Genomic DNA, 27,412 nt, shown 5'->3' with positions numbered 1-27,412 from the left:
AAGTGTTTACATAACATGACTCCACAGCATTTAACATATTTGAAATTGGATGAGCTTATAGCAATGAATTTGATAACTGGTGTGGTTCTTGCATTTCTTTAAAGGAACAAGGGACAGCACACAAATGGGTGCAATCACTTTGCAGTAATTATGCTATCAAGATCTTCTTTGGTTTATTTTTCAAAGATGTGCAGGTTTGTCGGTTAATTGGGCTCTATAAGTTGTTCCTAGTGTGTAGGATGGAACTAGTGTACAGCATGGACTCAATAGGCAAAAGAGCCTCTTTCCACGTTGTATCTTTAACCTCGAATAAACAAAGATCCTGGGAATAATAGGATTAATATATGAGGAGCGTTTGAATGTTCTGACCTGTACTTACTAGAGTTTAGATGGATAATTGAAACCTACTGGATAATGAACGGCCTAGATAGAGTGCATGTGGAGAGGATGTCTCCACTTGTGGGAGAGTCTAGAACCAGAGGGAAGAGCATCAGAATAAAAGAATGTACCATCAGGATAGAGATGAGGAAGAATTTTAGCCAGAGGGTGGTGAATCTGATGAATTAATTGCCACAGCCAGCTGTGGAGGTCAAGACATTGGGTATTTTTAAAGCAGAGATAGGTTCTTGGTTAGTAAAGGGTCACAAGTTACGGGGAGAAGGCAGAATAGAGTTGAAAGGGAAAAATAGATCAGCAATGATTGAATGGCAGAATAAACAATATTGAATGACATAATTCTGCTCCCATGTCTTATAGTTTATGGATAAAATGTATCACATAAATTTAAGCATTCATCCATCAACATCTATTTAACATATGATAAGATATTTCATTTACTCATTGGATGTTGGCATCATTTACAAGGACAACAGACTATTTTCAACCAAAACATTCCTCAAGAACCACTCATTTCCCATGTTAACATTATGTGACACTCACGCTGTTGAGATTTGAAGGGTAGTACTTTACCCCAGCAATGATAAAGCTCTAACAATTGACATCAGTGTGCTGTGTGACGTGGATGGGAAGATGCAGCTGTGGTATTCCAGTGATGAAAGGTCTGTGTTTCTCAAGAAGGAGGAGGGCTTGGTTTTGAAGATAAAGGTAAAGAATTCTTGGCATGATGTTGCACTGTATTTGAGATTTGCTCAAATTGGCAGTTTTGATCTAGATGGCATTGAGATTCTTGAGTAGTTGAATCTATGCTAATCTCTGCACGTTGAAAGCACATCCATCCTATCAACAACTAGGAAGCGAACGTGAGCAACTGTCTACCTCATTGGAGATCCTTGCACTATCTTTAATCGGACTTTACCGAATTTTATCTTGCACAACGTTATTCCATTGATCATGTACATGGTGGGCGACTCAATTGTGCTTACCCTCGGTACCTAGGTACACGTGATAATAAACTAAACTAAACTAAACAAAACTATCTTACCATTGAATTGCGTTTTGCAAATGTTAGAAAGGCTACTAGGAGTCAAAAAGCTAGTGTCTCTCTGCAGAGGCTTAACCTTTTGTCTTTCTGTTTAAACCACACTGGTTCTATGGCTGTTCCAATTAAGTCTCTGGTCATTGGTGAAACTAGTGTCCATAGAACAGTATAGCACATGAACAGATCTTCAGCCTGTAATGTCTGTGCTGATAGTCACAGAGATGAGGAGTCCTCCTCCAAAATCAGTTGAGCCAACAACTCATTCTTGTCAGTGTAGAAGTGGTGGCCATCTTAATGGAACCAGGGAGTGGTGGCACTTCCATGTTGTAGTAGATGATGGATGACGATTCAGTTCCATGGATGCACTTGTCAATGTGTCAATGGAAGCTCCATCCTTATCTATCAAATCTACGCTTGATGCCAGCTCCACACTGTTTGATGCTAACAGGGAGTTGAATACTATGTAGAGAGGGGTTGATGCACTACAATCTGGCAAGATAGATGATTGCCCAGTCCAGAGGGAGAATTGCTGGCTCTATGCAGCACAACCTCTAGTTTCCAACCACGGGCACCAATCTCCTTAGACATGTGTCCCAGCCAGTTGACTCAAACATCTGCCACCCATGGCAGTTTTGTTGTTCGATTGGTCGTCCAGGCCCAAGCTCCACACTGTTGATTGTAGTAGTCCTGAGCACACCCAATAAATTTAGTTTAGAGATACAGGGGTGTGGGAAGAAATTGGAGCACTCAAAGGAAACTCATGTGGCCACAGGTTGGATGTGCAAACTCCACATAGACAGCACCCCAGGTCAGGAACAAACACAAATTTGAGGTACAAGCTTCACCAGAAATGGTTTTCTGTGTATTGAGACACCTCCTGATGGCCACAATTTCACCCTGTAACAATGCCCAGTAACAATACCTGGGAAACATAATTTCTATTTGTAATCTGGACATAAAAAATAATGCATAGATGAATCCAATATTGCAGCTTCAATCTCTGGTGAAAATGTCAATGGCATAGCAGCTGTGTTCTCCAGCAAGCAACACTTTCACAAGGCAAGGTAGAAATAGTTAGGTGTCAACCTTGGCTCAGTGGTGGTGTTCACACCTCTGAGTCAATATGGTCACAGGCTGAAGCCGTGCTCCTGAGAACTGACGGCATCACATATATTGTCACTGCGTTTGCTGACATTGGTAGTTTGCTGACATTTCACAATTACTGGAATTCTTTAGCACAGTGCAATGTTTCGGTTCATTTTGCAGGTGAAGTTCAATGCTTTTGCGCGTAAATGAGGCATATATTGTAAAACAGCCCAAACAATTATATTTTGATTTTTCTCACCAACCACTCCAAACTGAGATTGGCTGATGTTGGCTGCAAGACATCAACGCACAAACTTTCAATGGATGTTTAACAATAAAGAGTGCTTACTGTTGAGATCAGTCCTTGTGCAATCCCGACTCGGAATATCAATCCAGTGGGATATTAATTTTGGTTAGGAAACTGAGGAGCAAAACTCCATTAGTAGTTCACTTTATGAACAGCACATTATGAAGAGCCACCACCTCACAGTGCCAGAGACCCGAGTCCGATCCTGACCTTGGGTGCTGTCTGTGTGGAGTTTGCACGTTCTCCATGTGACTGCATGGGTTTCCTCCGTTTGCTCCGGTTTCCTCCCACATTCCAAAACTGTGGGTTTGTAGGTTACTTGGCCTCTGTAAATTGCCTCGTGTGTGTGGTGAGTGGATGTGAAAGAGGGATAACTAAGAACGAGTGTGAATGGGTGATCAATCTATTAATTATTTTGATGTAACATTCTCCTCGACAACAGATAATTTCAAGCCGCTTATCCTTCCCAGGCTGGGAGTAGTCTGTTCCCATGTATACAAGTGATCAAACGCTGGAGTAACTCAATGGTTCACGCAGCATCTCTGGAGAAAACGGATAGGTGACAATTCAGGTTGGGATCCTTCTTCAGACTGAAACGTCCCAATCTGAAACTTCACTGATCCATTTTTTCCAGAGATGTTGCCTGACCCACTGAGTTGCTCCAACATTTAGTATCTATCTTTAGTATAAACCAGCATCTGTGGTTATTTTACATTTTATAGGTAATCAATTCTCTCCTTTAAGGATGTTTAAGTTTGCCTGAACCGTTTTATTTAATAATTTAAATATCACTATTCAAGAAATTGAAACTGATACATTCCCCTCACTTTCATTCCTCTTTGACTTTGTCATCATCAAATGGTGTTCAAGTTTATGCTTCCAGTTTCTCTCTATTCCATTTAGATCACATTATTTCCTTTCATATGATTGATTGCTTAAGTAGATTTGTTTTGCAGTCTCAAGCCAATATGGAGTTGATATAGGTGTCAGGGGTTTTGGGGAGACGGCAGGAGAATGGGGTTGAGAGGAAAAGATTGATCAGCCATGATGGAATGGCAGAGTAGACTTGATGTGCCAAAGAGCCTAATTCTGCTCCTATAACTTATGATATCACAATCTGGTTCTTTTCTCTTTCCAGGCAGCAGATTTGTCTTGCTTTACGGAAACCAACTCATTGCTCGTGACTGGCTGAATCCGGCCCAGGTATTACTGTACCACCAGCAGAATAGCAGTGGGCCGTGGATCATGGAGTTATGTGGATGCCGTCTGATCGACCCCTGTGAACACGAGTGCGACATAGACACAGGTACTCTTATTGACAAGGCCAACCATGCTGATTCTGCCACTTGTATCATGCAATGATAACTTGTGCAATGTATAGAGTTACAACGTAGAACAGAGATCAGTACAGCAGAGCATCAGGCCTTTTGACCACAATATCTGAGCTTACAACTAGGTTCCCTTGCTCCAAGAAAGAGACTATCTATCCTATCTATGCCTCTTATAATTTTAGAAACCTCACACACTCCACTCCAGCCTTTTAAATTCCATGGAGAAATATACCCAGTCTGTATAATAGTAAGATTAAATGAGAACTTGCCAGTTTGAAGTTTGATCTGTATTTTATGAGGAGTTACGATGAGGGATTACGTGAAGAACCCGTCCAGCACGCATGCGCGACATACTTCAAAGCAGTGGTGTGGAATCACAGAAACAACACAATAATTGAAATAAATATAGTAAAGACAAGGAGAACTAAGTTACCAGTTGATCTCTATAATTGAGGGTGGGAGTGGAGGTCACGTAATCCCTCATCATAACTCCTCATAAAATAAAGATCAAACTTCAAACTGGTAAGTTCTCGTTTAATCTTACTATTTTACTTCAGAGTCACGTGAGTGACTACGTGAAGATTTTAAAGCTCTGTGATTTCAAACCGTGTAACAGTTCATACTTCACACGCTGCCGAAGTCATCCAAGGGAGGAAGTATGTTATCGTAATCAACCATGAATCTGTTTGTGAAACAATAATGGTATTTATTTGAACAATAACAAAAAGAAAATAATGCTCCCCCGGGCTTAAGTTATATGTTTGCAGAGTCTAAAATTCTTTCTGCAAATAAAACAGGTTCTGCTAACGGCTTGTCGTAGAACGTTTGGAATGTTTTCTCCATGGACCACCCCGCTGTAGCCAGGATGTGGTCTAATGGCACGTCCATCCTTTTAGCCGCCGATGTGGATGCTGCCCTGGTGGAGTGAGATGTGTAAACGTCAGTATCCACTCCAGCAGCTCCCAGTACCTGCTTGAGCCATCTGGAGATGGTTTGGCTCGACACCCGACCATGACGTTTTTTGTGGCTGACCCATAGAGCTTTTTCTCTCCCTCGGGAATCTCTTGTTGTGTTGATGTAAACCAGCAAATGAGTCATGACTCATAACCAGGGGTCAGGTGGGTACGCCCGGAAATCCATAACAAGGCCTGAAGCCCTTGGTCTGCTCTGCTTTACCAGCTCCTGAATAGTAAATGTGATACGGTCTGGTGTTATAACCATGTTGTCCAGTCTGAGTAAGTGGAGGGACTGGACCCTTTGTGCTGAGACTAACGCCATTAGCATGACCGTTTTCAGAGTTAGCTGTTTCAGAGTGAGAGATCTGGCTGGTGACCATCCCCTTAGGTATGTCAGGACAACACTGACATCCCAGATCTTGGTGTACCTAGGTCTTGGTGGGTTGGAATTGAAGATCCCTCTCATTAGTTTGATCACCAGCAGGTGAGACCCTATGGCCTGTTGTCCTGGTGCCTGTTTTAAGTAGGCTGACAGAGCACTTCTGGCGCTATTGATGGCGCTATAGCTCAGTCCTTCATTGTGGTGAAGGCCGGCCAGGAACTCCAGTACATTATTTGCGGTGGTTGATGAATATGTTGTCCCTGTTTTCGAGCAGTATGTTTCCCACTTCCTTATGCTCGATAGGTATTGTTTCCTGGTGGACATACGGTGGGACGCTGTCATCGTGTTCATGGTCCTGTTAGACAATCCCAGGCCCAGCAGTGGTCTTTTCAGAATCTGCAACCCAGTAGGTTAATTCTGTCATGGCATGGATGACTTATGCCTGATACCGGGTGAGTCAATAGGTCTGGACTACTGGGAATGGTCATTGGAGTTTCAATGACCCTGTCAAGGACCAATGGGAACGTGTAGGCCAGTCGGGTACTACCAAAATGCCTGAAGCAGAGTCCATCTGTATTTTGTATAGTACCCGACTGATGAGGCAGAAGGGGGGAAAGGCATAGAAGAAATAGTTCCCCCAGTCCAGCGCGAATGCATCTATCGCTGCTGCCTCCGGGTCTGGTTCCCAAGCTACATACATTGGTACCTGGTGATTCAGTCGGGATGCAAAGAGATCGATATCTGGTGTGCCATATTGCTTTGTGATTTCAGCAAATACTTTAGGGTTTAACATCCATTCGGTGTTATCATTGAACTTGCGTGACCTGGTGTCTGCCACTGTATTTAGCTTACCTGGTAGGTAAGTTGCTGATAGCCAAATATGTTTATCGACACACCATTGCCAGATTATGTTGAACAAATTGTCACATGATATCGATTTTATCCCGCCCATATGGTTAATATAGGCCACCACCGTGGTATTATCAATCTGTAAACGAACATGCAAATGGTGCATATTTGTAGAATATGCTTTTAAACCATAGAACGCACCCAACATTTCCAAATAGTTTATGCCCAGTGTCTGTAGTAGTGATGATTCGAGGTTAGTCCATCTACCACCTGTGCTGGATATGGTATTAGTTGCTCCCCAGCCTTGAGCACTGGCATCTGTTTGTATAGTTAACGTTGGGTTATTGATGATGATAGGACTGGAACTATGCCAAATGTTCTCTGTCCACCATTGTAACTCTGATATTGCTTCAATGGGTAATTTCATGGTTCGGTCAAAATGACCTGCATGTCGTTTTAACACTTGCACCTTTGCTCTTTGTAAGTTTTGATAGTGCAAAGGTCCAAATTGTGTAGCTGGAAATGCTGCTACTATTTTGCCAATTACTCTTGCCACTTGTCGGATGGTTGGTCGATTGTTAACCATTAAATTGTTACACGTCTGTGCCAATTCTGCTGATTTCTCTTTTGGCAACGTTACAGACATGTGGACTGAATTAATTGTGAATCCCAGATAGTCCATAGTTGTGGATGGCGTCAACTTAGATTTATCTGGATGTAAGACAAATCCCAAGGTTTCAAACAATTGTTTGGTAGCTAACACAGCTGATTTAGCTAATTCCATGGTTTTTGCCTACTATTAAAATATCAGCAAGATATGCCATGACAATATGTTTTTGTTTTCTTAATATTGCCAAGGCTGGTTTTAATATCTTGGTAAATAGTCTTGGGGCTGATGTTAAATCATTAGGCAAGGCTTTGAACTGCCATTGTTGCCCCATCCAGGTAAATTTTAGGTATCTACGATGATCCTTTAGAATAGGTACTGAATAGTAGGCATATTTTAAATCGATGCTTGCCATAAAGTATCCTTTGGAAATCAGTTGTTTGGCAGTTACAAATGTTTCCATTTTGAAATGTATATACTTAACAAAAGTATTTAATGTAGTTAAGTCAATGATGATGCGACATCCACCATCTTTTTTGTTTTTGGTAAATATATTTGAGACAAATTCCAAAGGTTCATGTTTAGATTTCTCAATGATACCCTTTGTAAGTAACCTCACCAGTTCTGCTTGACCCTCTGGTTTTTCTTTTACTGAGAGGGTAAAGGCCCTTTGGGGTGCATGCTGAACTGGTGGCATCTTTTCTTGAATAAATTCAATTTTGTATCCACAAATACTGTTAAGTATATAACTATCATTTGTGATAGTCCTCCATGCTTCCATGAACAGGTGTAATCTCCCCCCTGTTAGCACAGTTCCCCCACTTTTTATGTGCTGGTAGGAACCAGTCCCACCTACCTCCATAGTTATTGGTGTGTTCCTTTCTTCTGTTTCTGACTCTTCGCCTGTCGGGGTGGTGCTGGGTGGGGGTGGCGCATTTTCCATGGGGTCCGCTCTGGGCCCTGGCCTAAAAAAGGCTTCCGGGGATGGTATGCGGACCCCGAGCTTTGACCAGTCCCATGAGGTTGACGTCGACTGGCGGATGCGATGGGGTACTGCCGTCTGGGTTGAGTGGGTCTGCTCGTTCCGGGGCCTGCCCTCATGAGGCCAAATGCTTTTGATTCCTCCTCTAGGTCTTTGACTTGTTTTGACAAGTCCTTGACAAATAGCAGAATCTGTGGCTCTGAGGCCGGTGTTTTGCACAGTCCTGCAAATTTGAGATTGAGGGCAGGTCTTATTGTTTCCTTGCGGAGGTTATTGATCTCATACTGAGTATTACACAGTAGAGCCAGGGTATCTTGCTGATTGGTAGTCATGTCTACCCCGTCCACGTCAGGAGCTTCAGTATGCGCTGCAGTTTCAGTTCTTGGGTTCTGATACCCTGTCCAACGTACCCCCAGATTTGGCTGTTTACGGCGGGTACGTTGAGTGAAACGCAGTTCTCCGGAGGCGAGTAGAGTTCCAACGCCTCATTGACTACCTGTTCTTGCAGAGGTTTAAAGGACAGGTAGTCAATGCTGGCCGCCAGTTTTGGCTGCAACGGCCGCCCCGCTCATGGTGTAGCCACGTAACGGTTTACCACACCCAGCAGCTCTTCCTGTCTGCAATAGTGGAACAGAGCTGGCGGGACTGTTGACCTTGCCAAGTGCCTACGAACACTGTCAGGCCATGAGAATCATGAAGCGTTTTGAGGCCTCCTTGTTCTTGCATCATCGCATTATTTTGCAAGCGACATCTTCCCGACATCTTCGGCCAGTGATCCCTGTTCTTGACCAGCCCAGCCCTGGTCGCCAACGCTCCCCTCGGCTGAGGGAGAAGCGATGGCCACTGCGTTGTAGTGCACTGGTGCGGGAGTGCCTGTGCTCCCTTGGCGAGCTTGCCCCAGCTCCCGGAGCAAGTCTCGCTGGAACATTTGCTCCATGAGCCTCTCCATACGGCTCAGGCGGCTGCCTCTGCCGCTCTCGGGCGGCGAGTCTTCCTCTCCGGATTCATCAGAAATTACCGGCCGGTCCGACTTCCTTTTTGCTTTGCCTCCAGTCCGCTGCTGTTGATCAGGCTGTGCGAGCAGTACTGGGCTCGGCTCACAATCGGTGATTGTGGACCGGAGCGTGTGCGGTCCAGGTGCCGCCGATCGCCCCCCACTGATGGAACGCTCCTGTTCCGTCAGAGTCGAACGGGGAGCGACCTTCTTTCCCTGTTTTGCTTTGTTCATCCTGGGAGTGCACAAAACAGAACAAGGATTTGGAAACCACAATCTCAGAGTAAGTTACTTACCTGAAGGTTCCGTTTTTAAACATCTAGCGGGAGCGCCTGTACTCCCGTTCATCGCTGTTGCACTGCGTGAACGCTCATGTCGCGCATGCGTGCTGGACGGGTTCTTCACGTAGTCACTCACGTGACTCCGAAGTAAAATCTCTCTTTATAACTGCAGCCCTTTGTTCCTGTAATCAAAAAATTGTACACCTTTGCAATTAGACTGCAGATTAACATTTTATTAGATGTTAATTGAGTCTTGGTTAATGGAAAAAGTAGCCTAATCATTGACACTTTCTTTCACTCTGCTAGTCCATAATAAGTGATTTTGTTTAAGGGATATTTTGATAAGGGATATATTTTGTACCTTAAACAATTTATGAATTTGTTGCAACAATGCTTCAAAAATACAGATGAGGAAGCTTTGGCATGTATACACTTAAGTTGATTAATTCCATATTTCTCAATGAAATTAATGCATAATTGTATATTGCTTCTATTTTGTTTAAGCTTTGAAATATAAAATTGCATTAAAGTGGTTTACCATCTGAATCTGTTGGAAAGAACCATTGCAAACTTGCCTATCCCCTAAATAATGCAATTCCGTGAAAAATTAAGATGTAGCAGTTTTTCGGCCTCAAGGCTACCTTGAAATGTTGTCATGTCCAATTGTGACGTTACTTTTCTCATTATTGTAATTATCATTTAATTGACTTATTCAGAAACGTATAACATTTCATAAGTGTGTAGGAGCAGAATTAGGCCATTAGGCCCCTCAAGTCTACTCTGCCATTATCTATGAAAACAAGTGAATGCCCCATGAATCAGTTGTCCTGAAACTCTCTTAGTACCAATTTTATGATTGCATCAACTGTTGTTTTGTCCAATATTTGATATTTATGTTCTGTTGTAATGCTGAATTGGCTTAGCAACTACATTTTCAAGAAGAGTGAACGTAGAACAGAAAAGCACAGCTCACTCACTGAAACCAATGGTTAAAAAGCTTTGCTTGGAAATGGTGTGCATCTTGACATTCCATAGCAGGGCAAACTATCCCCAATATTACTCTGTTTAAGTCTGTTTAGTCTGAAGAAGGGTCTCGACCCGAAATGTCACCTATTTCTTCGCTCCATAAATGCTGCCTCACCTGCTGAGTTTCTCCAGCATTTCTGTCTACACCCAATATTACTCTAGTATCATTGCAATGAAACAATTATGTCAGCCAATTAATGGCATGTTACTGGTTAAAACAACAGTTACAAGTGGAAGAAATATATTCCTCCACTGTAGTGGAATGCCTTACCCAATAGATTTTGGATAAAATTCTAACAGATTTGACTTCAATTAATTAGTTGCTTCCTTACAGATTTATTTTGGCACAAACTAAGCCCATCAGTCATATGTCTCTTTGTCTATTGCTTGGATCCAATGCTCCATTGTTTTTCCCTTTGGTTTTACTTTCTAATTTAGATTTTTGGGCTATTCTTTCCTTCTGGTAATAACATAATGATCCCTATAGTAATAACATGTTTGACTTTGACAGGAGTCTGCAGAGCAGGCTGTAAGCAGCTTCTAAATACATTTGGACTCATGCTAAGCTGTGATTTACAATGTCACAGGAAACTTTCTTCTTCCAGCAGAGTTGACAGGGAACAGTGCTGGAGAATGGTGTTGATGACACAGGGCAACAGTCCCAAGTTGCACCCAACTCACACTTGAGCTTGAGTGCAGCTTGAATCAAATTTCTTGCATTGAGTTCCAAACCAATAAAATAGCAGGTACAAAGGCAAATGTAAGCCATTTCACCCTTCCACCCTCAATTATATTTTATTGGCACATGTATGTAGGCACAGTGAGATTCCTTGTTTTTTGCATGCAATCTGGTAAAATCATGCAACAGACCTCACCTAGGCAGTACACAAAGAAATGTCATGTTTCTGTCGCTGACAAAGTTACAAAAGGTTCATCAGTCTTCTCACAGCGACATGGCCACAGGCTTCCCACCAGGTCCCCCCTTCATTCTCAGCCAGTTATTGGCATCATGACTGAGTAGGCGGCGCGGCTCTCGTCAGCAGCGGCCTCTGCAGTCCGTCTGCGTTTTTATTATTTTATGTCTATGTTTTTATGTAGTTTTTGTTATTTTTGTTGGGGTATGTGTGTGGGGGGGTGGGGGGGTTGGGGGTAACTTTTAAATCTCTCCCTGCACGGGAGACCCGACCTTTTCTTTGTCGGGTCTCCGTTGTCGTTGGGGCTGCAACGAGGAGCGGCCTCCAACAGGAAGGCCGGGAGCTCTGGTGCCGACTACACACCTCACCATCGCGGAGCTGGCCGAGTCCAGAGCGGGTGGAGCTGTGGTGGACGCTGCTGCGACCCGACCCCCGGAGATTCGGTGGCTGCAACTGCGGGTTTGGCGGACGGTAACACCGGGAGCCCGCGGGTCCCTGGAGGGAGACCGCTTTTCGGACCTTCCGCAACGGCGACTTCTCCCGCCCGAGTTGCGGGGTTGAAGAGCACCTGGAGCGGGGCCTTACATCACCGCCCCGCGCGGCTTGGAATGGCGGTGGGTCTCTAATATCAAGACCCGGTGTGCGACCTTGCATTACCCGGCGTGGCTTAATGGCCACGGGACAATCGCCATCGCCCGCCGGGGGCTTTGACTTTGACTCTGACATCGGGGGGGGGGGGGGGGGGGGGGGAGTGCAGTGGAGAGAAAAGTTTTTTGGCCTTCCATCACAGCAATGTGATGGATGTTTATGTAAATTATGTTGTGTCTTGGGTCTATTTGTTTGTAATGTATGGCTGCAGAAACGGCATTTCGTTTGGACCTCAAGGGGTCCAAATGACAATAAATTGAATTGAATTGAATTGAATATCTGTACATATCCCAGACTTTGAAGCATATCAGCACTGACACTGCACTTAATGCTGTTTGTGGATGGGACTTAATTTGATTACTTTTCCTTTTATATTTCTCAATGCTTATTTTGCGCACAATATATGACTTTAACTGCTTCATCCATTTTTGTTTGTTTAAATTATTTCAATAATCGTCACACATTAAATGTTAATTGGATCTTTATACTTAGAGGCTCCAATTTAAGCTTTGTGTATCAACGGATGAATGACCTGTTCAAAGACCACTTGTACAGCAGCAAGTAACAGCTCATGGCTTGACGTAAGATTGCACAAACTTTTTTTTAAATGCCTGATTTAAACAAAATAAACGAGCTGCTGGAGAAACTCAGTGGGTTGAGTAGTATCTGTGGAGATGACATTTCAGGTTGGGACTTCGGGCTTCAGGTTGGGATCCATCGCGGAAACAGCGATGGATCATGATTAACAAATGCAAACCAAATAACCTGTGTGAGATGATGCCACGGAAAATGGGTGTTGATGGTTAGGACTTTGTTAATCATCCCAACTTCCCTCCTTGGATTCAAGATTTCTCTCAATAGCCATTTCTTTAATTGCACCTCACTCTTTTTCCTTGCATTATTTTTGTTTGATTGTGGCTCAGCATTGTATATTCCGACATCTTCTCCATTAAGTGCAACAAAATATTAATTGATCTTGAGGTCAGTAGCAGGAGGCAGCTGTGCTGTGAAAGGTATCTTTTATGTTGGATCAATTGAGTTGAACTAACACTAATAGTATTGTTGAAGCCACTTTCTTTAAACAAGAATACATATTTATTTCCAGTAGGCTATAAATGACCTATTAGTGCACCCTTGTTTAAAGAAAGTGATTTCAACAACATTACCTGTACTAGTTCAGCTCACTCTGGGCGGCACATTTGCTGCCTCATAAAGCCAGTCACCCGGGTTTGATCTTGATTACAGATGCTGACTATGTGGAGTTTTACACTCCATTTGGCTTGTCCATCCCCACATTTGACCTATATCCTTCTAAACTTATCCTATCCATGTACCTGGCCAAATGTCTTTTAAATGATGATCACATCACAATGAGCTACCATGAGCATCTTGGCTTGAAAATAACAAAACATTGCTCTGAATAGAAACCAACAGTTAATTGGCCTCAGTAAATTGTAAGGAATGGATGAGAATGTGTGATAACATAGAACTAGTGTGAATGGGAGATCTATGGTCGGCATGGACTGGGTAGGCCAAGGGGCCTGATTCCATGCTGTGTCTCTGAACCAGAAAGTGTGGATCTGAAATATATCATTCCTCAGCAAATAGATTTGTCAACAGTGGTGTGGAACAAAATAAATATTGGTGCAAAAGTCTTTTATTTTGGTGTGATATTTAGTAATGTGTGCTTGCAAGGCCAATATTTATTGCCCAAATCTAATTACTCTTGAGAGAGAAGTGGTGAGTGATAGGTGAGTGATAACCAGAGTGGTCCTGACCTACCCTCTAATACATTGGAGACCCCCGGACTATCTGTAATTGGACTTCACTGGACTTTATCTTGCACTAAATGTTATTCCATTATCCCGTGTCTGAACACTGTGGACAGTTTGATTATAATCATGTATAGTGTTTTCACTGATTGGATACCATGCAACAAAAAAGCTTTTCACTGTACCTCGGTACACATGCAATAATAAACTAAACTAAACTACAGTCCTTTGGGAGCGGAACCTCTCCTACAGTGCTCTTTGATGGGGAGTTTTGAGATTTAAATCCAGTTTACAAAAAATGCAAAGTGCTGGAACTACTCAGTGGCTGGTCAGGCAGCATCTAAAATATTAAAAACAGATTGAACGACTGTTTATGAATAGATTGGGATCCCTTGAACATATGATATATTATTTGCAAACTTTGCATAGTGACATACAAACGTATGAAAATTAAGGGCTCAAAAGTGTTTCATTAAATCTGCCCCATTCCATAATAGCATAAGTATCATAATTTTGACTCGGTATTTACCACAACCACAAAGCTTTGGATGAAAGATCATTGACTCAGTTTTTCTCTCCATCGATGCTGCCTGACCTTCTGAGTATTTCCAGCTTTTTCTGCTTTTGTTTTAGATTTTCACCATCTGCAGTTTTCTTCACACCGTTATATAGCAGCGGAGTTATATGTAAAAATAATAGCTTGCTCTGGAGAGAAGGATATTGACTGAGGAAGTATTTTTAAACCATTAGATGTATTTAGTAAACACATATGGATTTAGAAATTTGCAGAACATCATTATGCTGCTCTCTCTTTAAAACATCTATTACGCAGTCGATAGTTGGCAGTACATTCATAAACTTTAGCATGGAAATCAATAATTTATCTGTTGTGGTGTAATGAATGGAGAGATGTCTTTGCTTTTTTGTTATCTATTTTAAAGTTTCAATACAGCTGATATGTTTCTCTTTATTAAACTGTATACTTGTAACAGTGAAGCTGCTTCTGTGTACACTGATCTTCCATCCTTGTTTTCTTAATTTCCCTTTATCTTTCTTCGTTCCTCTCCCCTTCCATCTATATCCCTCCCTCAATCCTTTTGTCGCACATCTTCTGTTTTATTAACTCTGGCCTTTATCCAACCATCTGCCCTTCAAACTGCCCCCACCCCACCCCCCCACGACACCTGTGGTCACCAATTGCCTGCCACAATTTGCCTTCCCCTCCTCTCTTCCAGCTTTTTTGCTCTGCCTACAATGAGTCTGAAGAAGGGTCCTGACCCAAATGTCACATATCCATCTCCCCCAGAGATGCTGCCTCACCTGCTGAGTTACTCCAGGACTTTGTGTCTTTTTTTGTAACCCGGCATCTGCAGTTGCTTGTGTCTTTCTTAATAAAATCAGGCAAATAGAATAAGTTGAGATAGGCATAAAGGTCGGATGTGATGGGCTGAAGGGTTTCATTGCAGTACAATCTGTGACTCCATGAGAGAGCAATTTCCTGAAGCAATAACATTGTTTATCTCTTACTGGTTGCTACCTGACGTGCTGAGTTAATCCAGCACAGTGTATTGTCGTGTAAACCAGGATCAGTAGTTCCTTGTTTCTCCAGGCTTTGTATCACCCACCTCTCTTTTCCAGCTTTCTCTCCCCCAATATAACAAGAAGAGTCCCTGTGCAGTCCCACCATTGATGCTGCCTGACTTGTTCAGTTTCTCCGGCACTTTGTGTTTTGCTTGAGTGAAGATGCACATCTCAGTTTGGACAGACTACATATTAAAGCTTTTGAAAGTCACAACTATAAATAAACAAATAGAAGCAGTGTTAATATGCAATTAATAAATGAGGACCCCTATTACTTTTGATAGCTGGAATCCCATCTACTAACAATATGTAATTGATAAACAAAAATGTGTTTTGATTATAATATGTATATGCTTCTAATTAAAATATTATTTAAAAAAAGAAAGCCACAACTATGTAAATACATTATTGAAGGACCCACAACAGCCCAATAAGCGTGTGCTTCCAATTCAGTTTTGAGCAACATTTCACGTCTTATGGGAAATCAGAATAAGACGCATTCCTGTTGAAAGAATTAGAGAAACAACTGGAGTTGCTGGTCGCACATTAACACTGTGGTAGAGCTGCTGCCTCACAGCGCCAGAGACCCGGATTAGATTCTGACCACAGGTGTTGTAAGTGTACATTCTCCCTGTGACCGCATGAAATTTCTCTGGGTGCTCCAGTTTCCTCCTACATTCCAAAGACACGCAAGTTTGTAGTTTAATTGGCTAGTGTATGGGCGATTGATGATCGGCGTGGACTGGGTGGGCCGAAGTGCCTATTTCTTTACTGTATCGCTAAACTAATCACTAAACTAAAATTTAAAGTATTTGTCAGAAACGTAGACACAGGATATAAACTTTAGTGTGTCAACTTTTTAAAGGTTTATTTTCTACTCCTGTGCTGTGTCCACTAATCAGCTATTGGTAATTGGCACCATCAGTCCGGTCTTTCATGGATCATGTCAGGAAGAGGTTCTAACAAGTGTAAATGAACATGAAATAGAAAATGTTCGTGGTTGCAGCTGATTCCTTAGCTAGTTTTTATCAAAAGCCAATTCAACATCATTAAACTCCTTTTCTGTCTCTTCTCCCTCTGCCCACTTTATCTGAGGAAAAAATATTTTTATGGCTTACTTTCATCTGTTTTGCCCTGGTCCTGAACACATTACTTTTAATGTAGACAATTTGAGGTAGCAGAGTAATGTTCTGTAGTAGCAGTCATCAAATTAAACAAGAAAACATATCTTGCCACACAAAATTGAAACCTTTTCCCTGTAGACTGTATTTCTGCAATTTAATGGCTGCAGCTTATCAATTTGATAAGGTTATCCACTGAACTATATTCAGCAAGTTTCATACCATGATTCTAAATGGGATGTGTTTTCAATTTTATCTTGATATTGGCTTGTCAAATCGAAGGTGCTAATAATGGGTATATTTACCTGAAGAAAAGAAAAATGACAGTATTTGTTCTGCAATTTTGTAAATTATCATTTATTTTTGGTTGGTTATCACAAAAGGAACAAGCATCAAATGTAAGGTGCACAAAAATGCTGGAGAAACTCAGCGGGTGCAGCAGCATCTATGGAGCGAAGGAAATAGGTAACGTTTCGGGCCGAAACCCTTCTTCAGACTGAGCGTCAAATGTATGTTGGGATAATCAAGGGTTGGCTCCAGAGCTTGCTCATTACATGGAAGAAATTATCCAGGTGCAGGAAACCACCAACATTTTGACTTGTTTAAAGCAAGATACAAACATCCAGTCAAATCTAATGCAGATATCAAAATCTCCAGGCTGGAATAGATTATGTTTTGTTGTGAGCTTAAGAACAGAGAACTAACTAGTTCCTTGTCTCTAGGCATGAAGAAAGAGGGCTCACCAAGATACCCTGCAAAATTAGTCAATAGCAAGGACTTAGATCCACAACTAAGTAAAACAGTAAAGCGTTTCAATGTACCCCAGTACTCATGAGAATAAACTAAACCAAACTCAACTCACCAAACAAGCACCAACATAAGGACATATACCTTTTCATCAGCTGAGCCACAATGCTGCATGGAAGACGGAGAAAAAAGGCCCACTGTCCATTTCCCTCCACAGATCTACCAATCTACTGACTACCAATCGGTGGTAGCCAGTGCCATCTTCTTTGCTGCCGCGTGCTGGGGCAGCAGGGCGAAGGCCTCGGATGCCAATAGGATCAGCAAACTCAGCTCCCTCCCTCCATGACATACTGGCCAACCTGAGGAGTACATTCAGCAACAGACTGGTTCCACCAAGATGCATGACAGAACGCCCCAGGAGATCCTTCTTCCCTGTGGTTATCAAACCGTACAACTCCTCCTCCTTCTGTTGTGTAGAGCGAGACTGACTCCCCGCCCTCCCCCACCTCCCAATCTTTGCACATCCCCAATTCTTACCACTTGTCACTTTAATTTTTGCCATGGAGGGAGTACAGAGAAGGTTCGCCAGACTGATTCCTAGGATGGCAGGGCTTTCATGTGAAGAAAGACTGGATAGACTCGGCTTGTACTCGCTAGAATTTAGATGATTGAGGGGGGGGGGGGATCTTATTGAAACTTACAAAATTCTTAAGGGGTTGGACAGGCTAGATGCAGGAAAATTGTTCCCAATGTTGGGGAAGTCCAGAACAAGGGGTCACAGTTTAAGGACAAGGGGGAAATCTTTTAGGACCGAGATGAGAAAAACATTTTTCACACAGAGAGTGGTGAATCTCTGGAATTCTCTGCCACAAAAGGTAGTTGAGGCCAGTTCATTGGCTATATTTAAGAGGGAGTTAGATGTGGCCCTTGTGGCTAAAGGGATCAGGGGGTATGGCGAGAAGGCAGGTACAGGATACTGAGTTGGATGATCAGCCATGATCATATTGAATGGTGGTGCAGGCTCGAAGGGCCGAATGCCTGCTCCTGCACCTATTTTCTATGTTTCGATGTTTCTATGTTTATGTTCCATGGATTTTGTGTTTTTATGACTGTTGGCAGATCAATTTCCCTCCTAGGATAAATAATGTTCGATTGTACTGTGTCGTATCGTATGCTACCTGATTAATTGAGTTCCTCTGGTTGTTTTAGTATTTAGACTGAAAGAGTAGAAGCAGGCTCTTCATCCCACGATTCTCTGCCAACCAGAGATCACCCCATACACTAGCACTATCCAACACACTAAAGCCATTTTACAATTTACAGGGGCCACTTAACCTACAAACTGCACATCTTTGGAGTGTGGGAGGAAACTGAAGCAACTGGAGAAAACCCATGCGGTCACAAAAAGAACGTGCAATATACATCACTCATTATCAGGATCGAACCCGGGTCTCTGGTGCTGTGAGGCAGCAACTCTACCGCTGTGTCACTGTGCCGTCCTCTGGTTTTTCTCCTTTTGCGCTCAAGATTCCAGCATCTGCAATCCCTTGTGCCTTCATTTTCCTCAGGCGATGCTCATTGCCAATGATAAAACGTGTCAGCATTTTTCTTTCCCATTCAAAGCATTTCTGTTACAGAGTTCCCCACCATCAACATCAGTGAGATCACTAATGACTGGGAAACTTAACTGGACTGGTCTTATGAACCTTTTTAGGCAGTCTCACATGATCGAAGATGCCTTGCTTCCAACCCTGGTGTTCATGGTTCTGAGGCAGTGGATAAGGTCAAGTTGAGAACCTACATCATCTCCACAGAAATAGTTGGAGGTTGCTGAGTGGTCCTACGTAATTCTGATCCATAGGTATGAGATTCTCAATATTATTCCTAATGTTCCTTCTCCATTTTGGGTAGAGCTTGGCCAGAGATTCCTGGGTGTCCGTGAGAATATTGCATTTCATCAAAGGAGGTTTTGAGCATGTCCTTGAGATTTTTTTCTTTGGACTGTCATCTCTTCCGTTGACAGAGCTCAGTGTCTGTTTCAGGAATGGGGTGCCAGGCTTGCAAACAATGTGGCCTGTCCATCTTGACCAATTTGAACTATGCCCCAATTCTATGGATATTGACTAACAAACCTGTGAAGACTATTGGAAATGTACAATAATCATTGGGCTTTGTGAGTAATGTTCACATCTGGTGAATGATTAACAAAAATATCTTGGCCTATTACTTTTAAGCACAATGAATGGGGAATGATGGAAAGAGCTAGCAATTAATTTAATTGGAAATCTCCCTTAAGAATAAAAATCCCAGCGTGGGGAGTTGCTGGGTTAACCTTGCAGGAGTTACTTCGCGCATAATGAGACCAGCATATGGAAAAAGTAGAAGCAAAAGGTTTTTTTTTTAAATTGCACCTCTGCAGCACTTATGTGTTTGATGGAACAAGCAAAATTTCCAATTGACAGACCTGATGGAAGTATGTAAAATTATGAGCGGCATAGATAGGGTAAAAAGTCAGAACCCTTTTCCGTGGGCGGAAATGCCAAAGACTTCAAGGAGAGGGGTAAAGTTTAAAGGAGACATAAGGAATAATAGATACTAATGGTACAGATGTAGCTGCAGCAAAGCTAAACACTGGAGAGAAAGACTTTGAAGTTATGTTGATAAGGCATGTGGAAACATGCTAGTGATGAGCACATACTTGAGCTCAGGACTATTGGGCATATCTGCCATTGGCATTCTGGAGTAATCCATGTAATGCAAAATACTGTGCCTTTGCATTCTTCCAAGATGCCATCAGGACATCTTTTACTGCTCCTTATAAACAGCGGTTCCAGTTGTTTAAAAAAAATACAAAGAGCTGGAGAATCTCAGTGGGTCAGGCAGCATTATTGGAGAACATGGATAGGTGACTTTTCCGGTTAGGATCTTTGAATGCCGTGATGCACTTTCTATGACAGAGCTTCACATTAATATAGATTTCTTTTTTCTACTCAGAATATTCACACTCAATCTCCTGAGTACATGGATAGGTGATGTTTCATGTCGGGACCTTCTTCAGACATTAGTCTGAAGAAGGGAGCTGACCTATTCAGTCGAAAAAAAAGTTATATATATATATTTATTAAACTATCTTTGTGTTAACTGTTTTGGCGGGTTTTTGAGATTTAGATTAGTTTAGTGGAGACAAGTCATAAGATCATACGTAGGCGGCAGAAACGGGAGCCTTAGCGGCAGCAGGAACCTCGACAGCAGCAGGAGCGTCGGTGGCAGTGGGGCCTCGCGATTGACCCGTGATCACTTGTTGATGAGTGTGAGGGGGAGGGGAAGACAATAGGGACCCGGCATTGGGGGACCGCCGTGAAAAACAAAGGGGACCTGGTGTGTGGGATGGGGGGACACAGGTTTTAATCCTCTGCCAAGGTGATAAGCCTTCCTTCATTTGTTTGTCTGGTCGTTCATTCTGGTTAAGGCGCTGTGCACACAGCAGGCAGCCAACAGTCACTTGTCTTTTTTTTTTTTTCTCACTTTTAATTTAATTAAAATTTCGTTTTCATGTTGTGTGTTGCGACTGTTGGCAGACCAATTTTCCTCCGGGGATGAATGAAGTTTTATCGTATCATATCATATCATAAGAAGGGTCTTGAGGTGAATTGTCCCCTATCTTTAAGAGCCCTACCTAGCTCTCTCTTGAAAGTATCCAGAGAACCGGCCTCCAACACCCTCTGGGGCAGAGAATTCCACAGACTCACAACTCTCTGTGTGAAAAAGTGTTTCCTCATCTCCATTCTAAATGACTTAACCCTTATTCTTAAACGGTGGCCCCTAGTTCTGGACTACCCCAACATCGGGAAAATGTTTCCTGTCTCTAGCATATCCAAATCCTTAATAATCTTATGTTTCAATAAGATATCCTCTCATCCTTCTAAATTTCAGAGTATACAAGCCCAGCCGATCCATTCTCTCAGCATATGACAGCCCCATCATCCCAGGAATTAACCTTCTGAACCTACGCTGCACTCCCTCAATAGCAAGAATGTCTTTCCTCAAATTTGGAGACCAAAACTGCACACAATACTCCAGGTGTGGTCTGACTTGGGCCCTGTACAACTGCAGAAGGACCTCTTTGCTCTTATACTCAACTCCTATTGTTATAAAGGCCAACATGCCATTTGCTTTCTTCACTGCCTGCTGCACCTACATACTTACTTCCATTGACTGATGAACAAGGACCCCCAGACCCCGTTGTACTTCCCCTTTTCCCAACTTAACACCATTTAGATAATAAATTACCTTCCTGTTTTTGCTACCAAATTGGATAACCTCACATTTATCCACATTAAACTACATCTGCCATGCATCAACTCACTCACCCAACCTGTCCAAGTCACCCTGCATTCTCATAGCATCCTCCTCACAGTTCACACTGCCACCCAGCTTTATGTCATCTGCAAATTTGCTAATGTTACTTGTAATCCCTTCTTGGAGTGAACTACATTTTGTAAAAAAGCTTCCAGTATCCTTAAAGATATCTGAAAAGATAGTGTATATTGTACTTGATTTTGGCTTGATTGTATTTCTGCATGGTATTATCTGATTTGCTTGATAGCATGCAGAACAAAGCTTTTCACTATACCTTGGTACACATGACAATAATAAATTTAAAACTAAACCTATAAGATTAAGTTATAGGTAATGCTGAACTGAGGGTTTAACATAGATCATATCATAATGCGAGAGGGATTGTTATAGCTATATTAATAATTCCTTGGTTTTCTTTTATTGCAATCCATAAAGATGCGATAATTTAACCTCAAATATGCGTATCAAAAGAAGAATTAAAAGTACTTTTAGTGGTTGCAAGTAAATCCATTCAATTTCTGCATTAATACCAGTGCTTGACACTTTCTTTAAAGAGAAAACGTGCTGTCAATTTATTTAACAGATTTTGAATTGAACCCAGAAAAGCTTTTTTAATTTAAAAGGGAAAGAGGATTTAATTATAATGAACATTTAGAGTGTAAACAGCATTAATGTAATTATTTCGTTTTCCATGTGGGATAAGTGTCTTTCTTGCACTTGTTCTAAAGCAACAGCTGCTCTGCTTCGAAGCTCTACGGACCCTGTAATTGGGTTGGCTGTCATTAGCTTGGTTGCTTAAGTTGTTTTCCGCTCTTTACAAATTAATGGCACATTTTCTGTTCTGAGCTTTGATGGGCAATTGTTGAAATGGAATAGAACAGCCATCCATCTCCTTTGCACTCAATGTAATGCAAAGGTTCACCTTTAAAAAGTAATGCTGTTTTTATTTCCCAAAGATCATTTATTTTTCCATTTTAATTTTGCTATCAAAAAGATTGATGAACATGTTTTATTAAGTGAATGTTGCAAGGAGTAGATCTCACCATGCTTCTGCTCGGAAAAAGAGAGTGCTTTGTTGAAATCGCTAATCACAGTAAATCTTTAGTTCCCTGGATTAGGTGTGCTTTGTTCTCCAATGTGTGTTTGTGTTAAGCAGCAGATAAATAAACAAAGGTCAATAGTGTACACGTGTGAAAACACATACCTCTCCACCTGTCCCACTGAGTTACTCTAGCATTTTGTGTCTCTCCTCAAGATTCAGGGACAGTTTCTTCCCAGCTGTTATCAGGCAACTGAACCATCTTATCACCAACTAGGGAGCATTCCTGAGCTACCCTCTACCTCATTGGAAACACTCGGACCATCTTTAATCAGGCTTTACTGGATCTAATCTTACACTAAAAGTTATTCCTTTTATCCTGTACCTACACGCTATTGATAGTTTGATTGTAATCATGTAAAGTCTTACCACTGACTGAATAGCATGCAACAAAAAAAGCTTTTCACACATGATACTAAATTAAGCTAAATGAATAAATTACCAATGTGCAATGTAAGTTTCTAGACTACGTGTAGATAATAATGTTGCAGTGCCTTTGGGGATTGATAGGGGGTGGGGGATGTGATTTTGGTTTGGTGGACTAATGGGCGTGTCCCACTTAGGAGACTTTATAGGCGACTGCAGGAGACTATGCAGTCGTCACATGGTCGCCACATGTTGCCTGTGAGTCGCCTTCATGGCTATGAGGAGTTCCCGCATTCTGGGAACTTTTCGGGGCCTCATTAAGGTCACCGCAAATTTTTCAGCATGTTGAAAAATTAACGGCGACCAGAATGAAGCCGCCATGGAGAGTAGCGAGAATTCTCGTGCCGTAGGTGGGTTGCCAGGAAGTCGAAGGTTCTCGTAGGTTATAGCCGGTGCAGACCGGTGAATTTCATTGGCTCATTGGGGGAAAAAAATGTTAAATGTCCGTCGAGCTTCGCAGCCGTGTATCTCTGGCTTCTTAAAAGTTGTCTCCACTCCTTCTCCCTCCTTGGATGGGTCTTTCAGCAGCGGGAGGTATGAGAGAGGGTCTGAGTTTGGCGATGTTGCGGAGATGAAAGAAGGAGGTTTTAATGACATGGCGGATGTGAGGCTCAAGGGAGAGGGTGGAATCAAAGATCACGCAAGATAACTTAGAAAGAGTTACAATAATTTTGTGTACAGCAAGTTTGCAAAAAAACAGGAATATGGATAATCTGATGCAAATTTCATGGAGCAAAAATTATGGTATGTTACCCATTAACCATTATGATGAACACATGTTTGTTGCTAAATTACAAAATAAGATTATCACCCACTGGGGAAAGAAAAGCACGCCTAGGTGACTTTTAGAATGATTGCAAATAAGTTGCAAAAAGTGTTGCGTTCAACAAAGAAAGTCTCAACTCTAAAATATAGAACAGTCAATGAAGCTAATGATTTAATCTTTCATACTTTGGCAAAAATTTAAACAGGCTCAGCTAAAAATAATCATCTTAAAGCCTACTTAAAAGAAAAGCGCAGCTGCTAAAGCTCCAAATGCCTGCTGATTATATAGGAGAAGACCTTGGAGGGTTTGACTAATATACAATGCATAAGACAAATTATAGCTTTTCTTTCTTATGGTGTAAAAAATGTAGTTCATCGCCTGCGCCTGTGCAATTTGTAGCAATAGTCTTTCATTATTTTATAATTAATCATTTTGCAGAAAAAGTATATCTGAACGGTGATGATGAACATGAGTGTATTTGTATCAATCTAACTATTGAAAATGTATGCCATTTCAATTAATCTTGGTTCTATTGAAAATGTTACTTAACTGAATTAATCACCAAAAGATTAATTGATTAAAAGATTATCCTCCAGCATTACCTGGTAAGACATTCATCTTATAGCCACCCCTTTAACAATTAACGCCTGTAAGTCTTATATGGTACTGAAAGCAAATCTTTTGCTATTGTCCAATGCTGAATATGTATTGATTCTTGAATTAAGTTTGTACAAATGATGAGGTCTTAAGTGTACTGAAAAATCAAATTTTCATGGATCATCTATGCACGTGGAACTAACATTGGAATAATTATTCACAGTGGCACAACTGTAGATTTGCTGGCTCAGAGCGCCAGAGATCTGGGTTCCATCCAGACCACGGATGATGTTCCATCCAGACCAAAGACATGTGGGTATCTATGTTAATTAGCCCCTGTTAATTATCCCAAGTGTGTAGGATAGAACTAGTGTACGGGATGTTTGTTGTTGGTCGACATGGACTCAGTGGGCCAAAGGGCCTGTTTCTATGATGTAACTCTAAGCTGAACTGTAGATCCAGTTGGAAAATAACTTATGGCACATGAAACCAAGTGCTGAAGGAATTCAGCAGGTCGGGTAACAATAATGGAGGAAATGGACGGGCAACATTTCGGTTCAGGCCACATCTTCAGAATGATTATGGAAGCACGCATGATCGTAATAGTGAGTCTGGGTCAGAAAATGGTCAAACAGCAGGAGAGTAGCAGGAACCACAAAAGGGGAGCAGTGTGAGAAGGTCCCAAACAAAAAATGTTGTCTCTTGATTCCCACTATAAATACGCTCTTCAAAAGCTTACCCCCCTAGTCTAGTTCAGTAAAAAAACACTGACTCAAGCACTGGACCAACGAAACTTTAATTTTAAATTGAACAGCAAATTCCCCAATATAATACCTAAACCACGGCGGGTTCGATCCTTGTCTCTGCCTGGCCAAGCCCTTCAGACTCGTGCAAGTAGACGCACTCCTAAAGGTTACGCAGTCCCAAGCGCTCCTGCAGAAGATTGACATCGATCTAAGATGGGGCTACCTTTTATAGGTCCACGAACCTTGAGGAGCCGAACTAAATAGGGGTGGTCTCTTTACAGTCCAATCAAACATATTAATTACATCAATACATTATTGACAATTCCCAAAACCAATTACAGTCTTCCATACAATGTTTCTGGCAGAAGCTTCTGGAAGGAAGCTAACTAACTGAATAATGCAACATTTACCCTGGAACTCCAAACAATCTTGCCAGGGCTTAACACTTTGGCCAATCAACAAACAGGAGGGTAACTGTCTTGCAACATTATTTACAATTCTTTTGCAGCAACCCAATTAAACCCATACATTCACAATACTTTTGAGGTCGTCTGCAAGAATCTTATTCCTACTGGCAATTGAAGAGATACCCATACATTTCTTATCTGCAATATTGATCTGGGACCTAGACTTCCTGGCACCCATCAGCAGCTTGTGGCTTCTTCTGCAGAATTAACCATCAGGCCTTGTAAATACATGGATTCTGTACCTTATTTTGGTTCTATTCTGTCTCTAATTTGGCCAGGATTTACACCACCACAGATGCTGCCTGACCTGCTGAGTTCCTCTGGCACATCTGCAGTTCCTTATGTCGTCATGTTTCATGACAGAGTCTTGCAATAAAATGGACTTCAAATTTGTGCATAAACGTAAGGAAAGGCGGCTCAAGGATTGAGCAAATTTTTTTAGATTCAGGAAAATCTCTGATAATCCAGCACTCTTAGGAATTTGCTGATGCCAGACTGGATAATGATCTGTATGATTGGATGGTATTCCAATTATTTGTTTAATTCACTATTTTTTAGATGTTATGCAGCATTATATTTCCTTGCAAGGTTACAGGGACCATGAGAAATGGAACCCTGATCAGTTTAAAGAGAAAATGGCGATCAGGTTTATGGCAATTAGAAAGGAAGTCTACAAGGATTCTGGTTATTTGATAAGGATCACGGAAAACATTACCTAATAAGCCAGGTGCTGAACTGTCAGGATTTTTCAACAGTCGGATCGTAAATTATTGGAGTTTTAGTATAGTCGTTCTTGAAGTATGAAAATACTGGCAATGTTATAACATTTTGCCTTTTACCAGCCACCCTTGGTGAAGTGGTGGTAGCTTTTTATTTTATTATTTCAGTTCTATCGCACCTGCCGTAAATACACACACCATTGCAGTTAGGTGGTGATTTCCCGGATTTTGACCTAGCGGTGATATCTGTCCAAATTGAGATGCTGTGTGACAATGAGAGAAACTTTGAAGTATTGTTTTATCAATTACGTATGCATGGTAGGGGAATGGTGCTTAAGGCAGCCTTGGTTAAAATGTTCACGGGTGTCTTTAGATAGTACATTTCTCAGTAACCGTACCTGAGTGGTAGAGAATGTGTGGGTTTATGCTAGATCAGGGATATCAACAAAGTGTTTTTTTGAATATGTAGGTACGAACTGCAGATTCTAGTTTATACCAATGATAGCCACAAAAATCAGAAGTTACTCAGCGGGTCAGGCAGCATCTCTGGAAAAAGGAATAGGTGATGTTTTGGGTCGAAATCATTTTTCAGACTGTGGCCATGCCATTAGAGATAAAGCATAGAATACAGAATAGTGCAGCACAGGAACGGGCCCTTCAGTTAAGGCCCTTCACAGATGCCAAGTTAAACTGATCTCATGTCGCTGTACGTGATCCATACCCCTCTATTCCTTGTACATCCATACGCCTATCTAAAAGCATCTTAAACACCACTATTGCATCTGCCTCCACCACCACCTCTGGCAAATGTTCAAATACGTGGAGGGTATTCTGTTACGTACCACTTCTTCTCCTTTCCTGTGGCGTGCACAGCCTAAAATTGTTGGACAACTTCTTCTATTTGATCTTCCGTTTGTGCACGTCGAGTTGATTGCATTAGTCAGAAAAGGGCGGACCACGTGAAGGTTGCAATCTTCCACCCCTTACATTCCACTGCCTTCCAGATAATGGATGGGATGAGGGGAGTTGAAATGATGGTTACAAAGTATGACCAGCATCCGGTGTGCCTCATTTGTATCACCAGTCCAATGAATATCTGGACAAGGTTGATGCATGGCATGTTATTGTTAGCTCATTTGTTAATGGGAATGTCATTTTGTAGTAGAGGTCATTAACCTCACAATGTTTCACAAGTATTTAGAGAAGCATTC

At 41.8% G+C, this 27,412-nt stretch overlaps 1 protein-coding gene across 1 annotated transcript in view; it reads left to right on the top strand.

The window, feature by feature from the left end:
• astn1 (astrotactin 1) overlaps nucleotides 1-27,412 on the top strand; it is a 1,835,284-nt gene that overhangs the window by 781,662 nt on the left and 1,026,210 nt on the right. Inside the window, exon 7 of the mRNA XM_033028426.1 lies at nucleotides 3,970-4,137. Coding sequence (XP_032884317.1) covers nucleotides 3,970-4,137 — 168 coding nt within the window. The remainder of the gene's footprint in view (nucleotides 1-3,969; nucleotides 4,138-27,412) is intronic.

Source organism: Amblyraja radiata, chromosome 10 (assembly GCF_010909765.2).
Source record: "Amblyraja radiata isolate CabotCenter1 chromosome 10, sAmbRad1.1.pri, whole genome shotgun sequence".
NCBI lineage: Eukaryota > Metazoa > Chordata > Chondrichthyes > Rajiformes > Rajidae > Amblyraja > Amblyraja radiata.
Note: the sequence above shows the minus strand (reverse complement) of the source record. Positions and strands in the feature narration are given on the sequence as shown.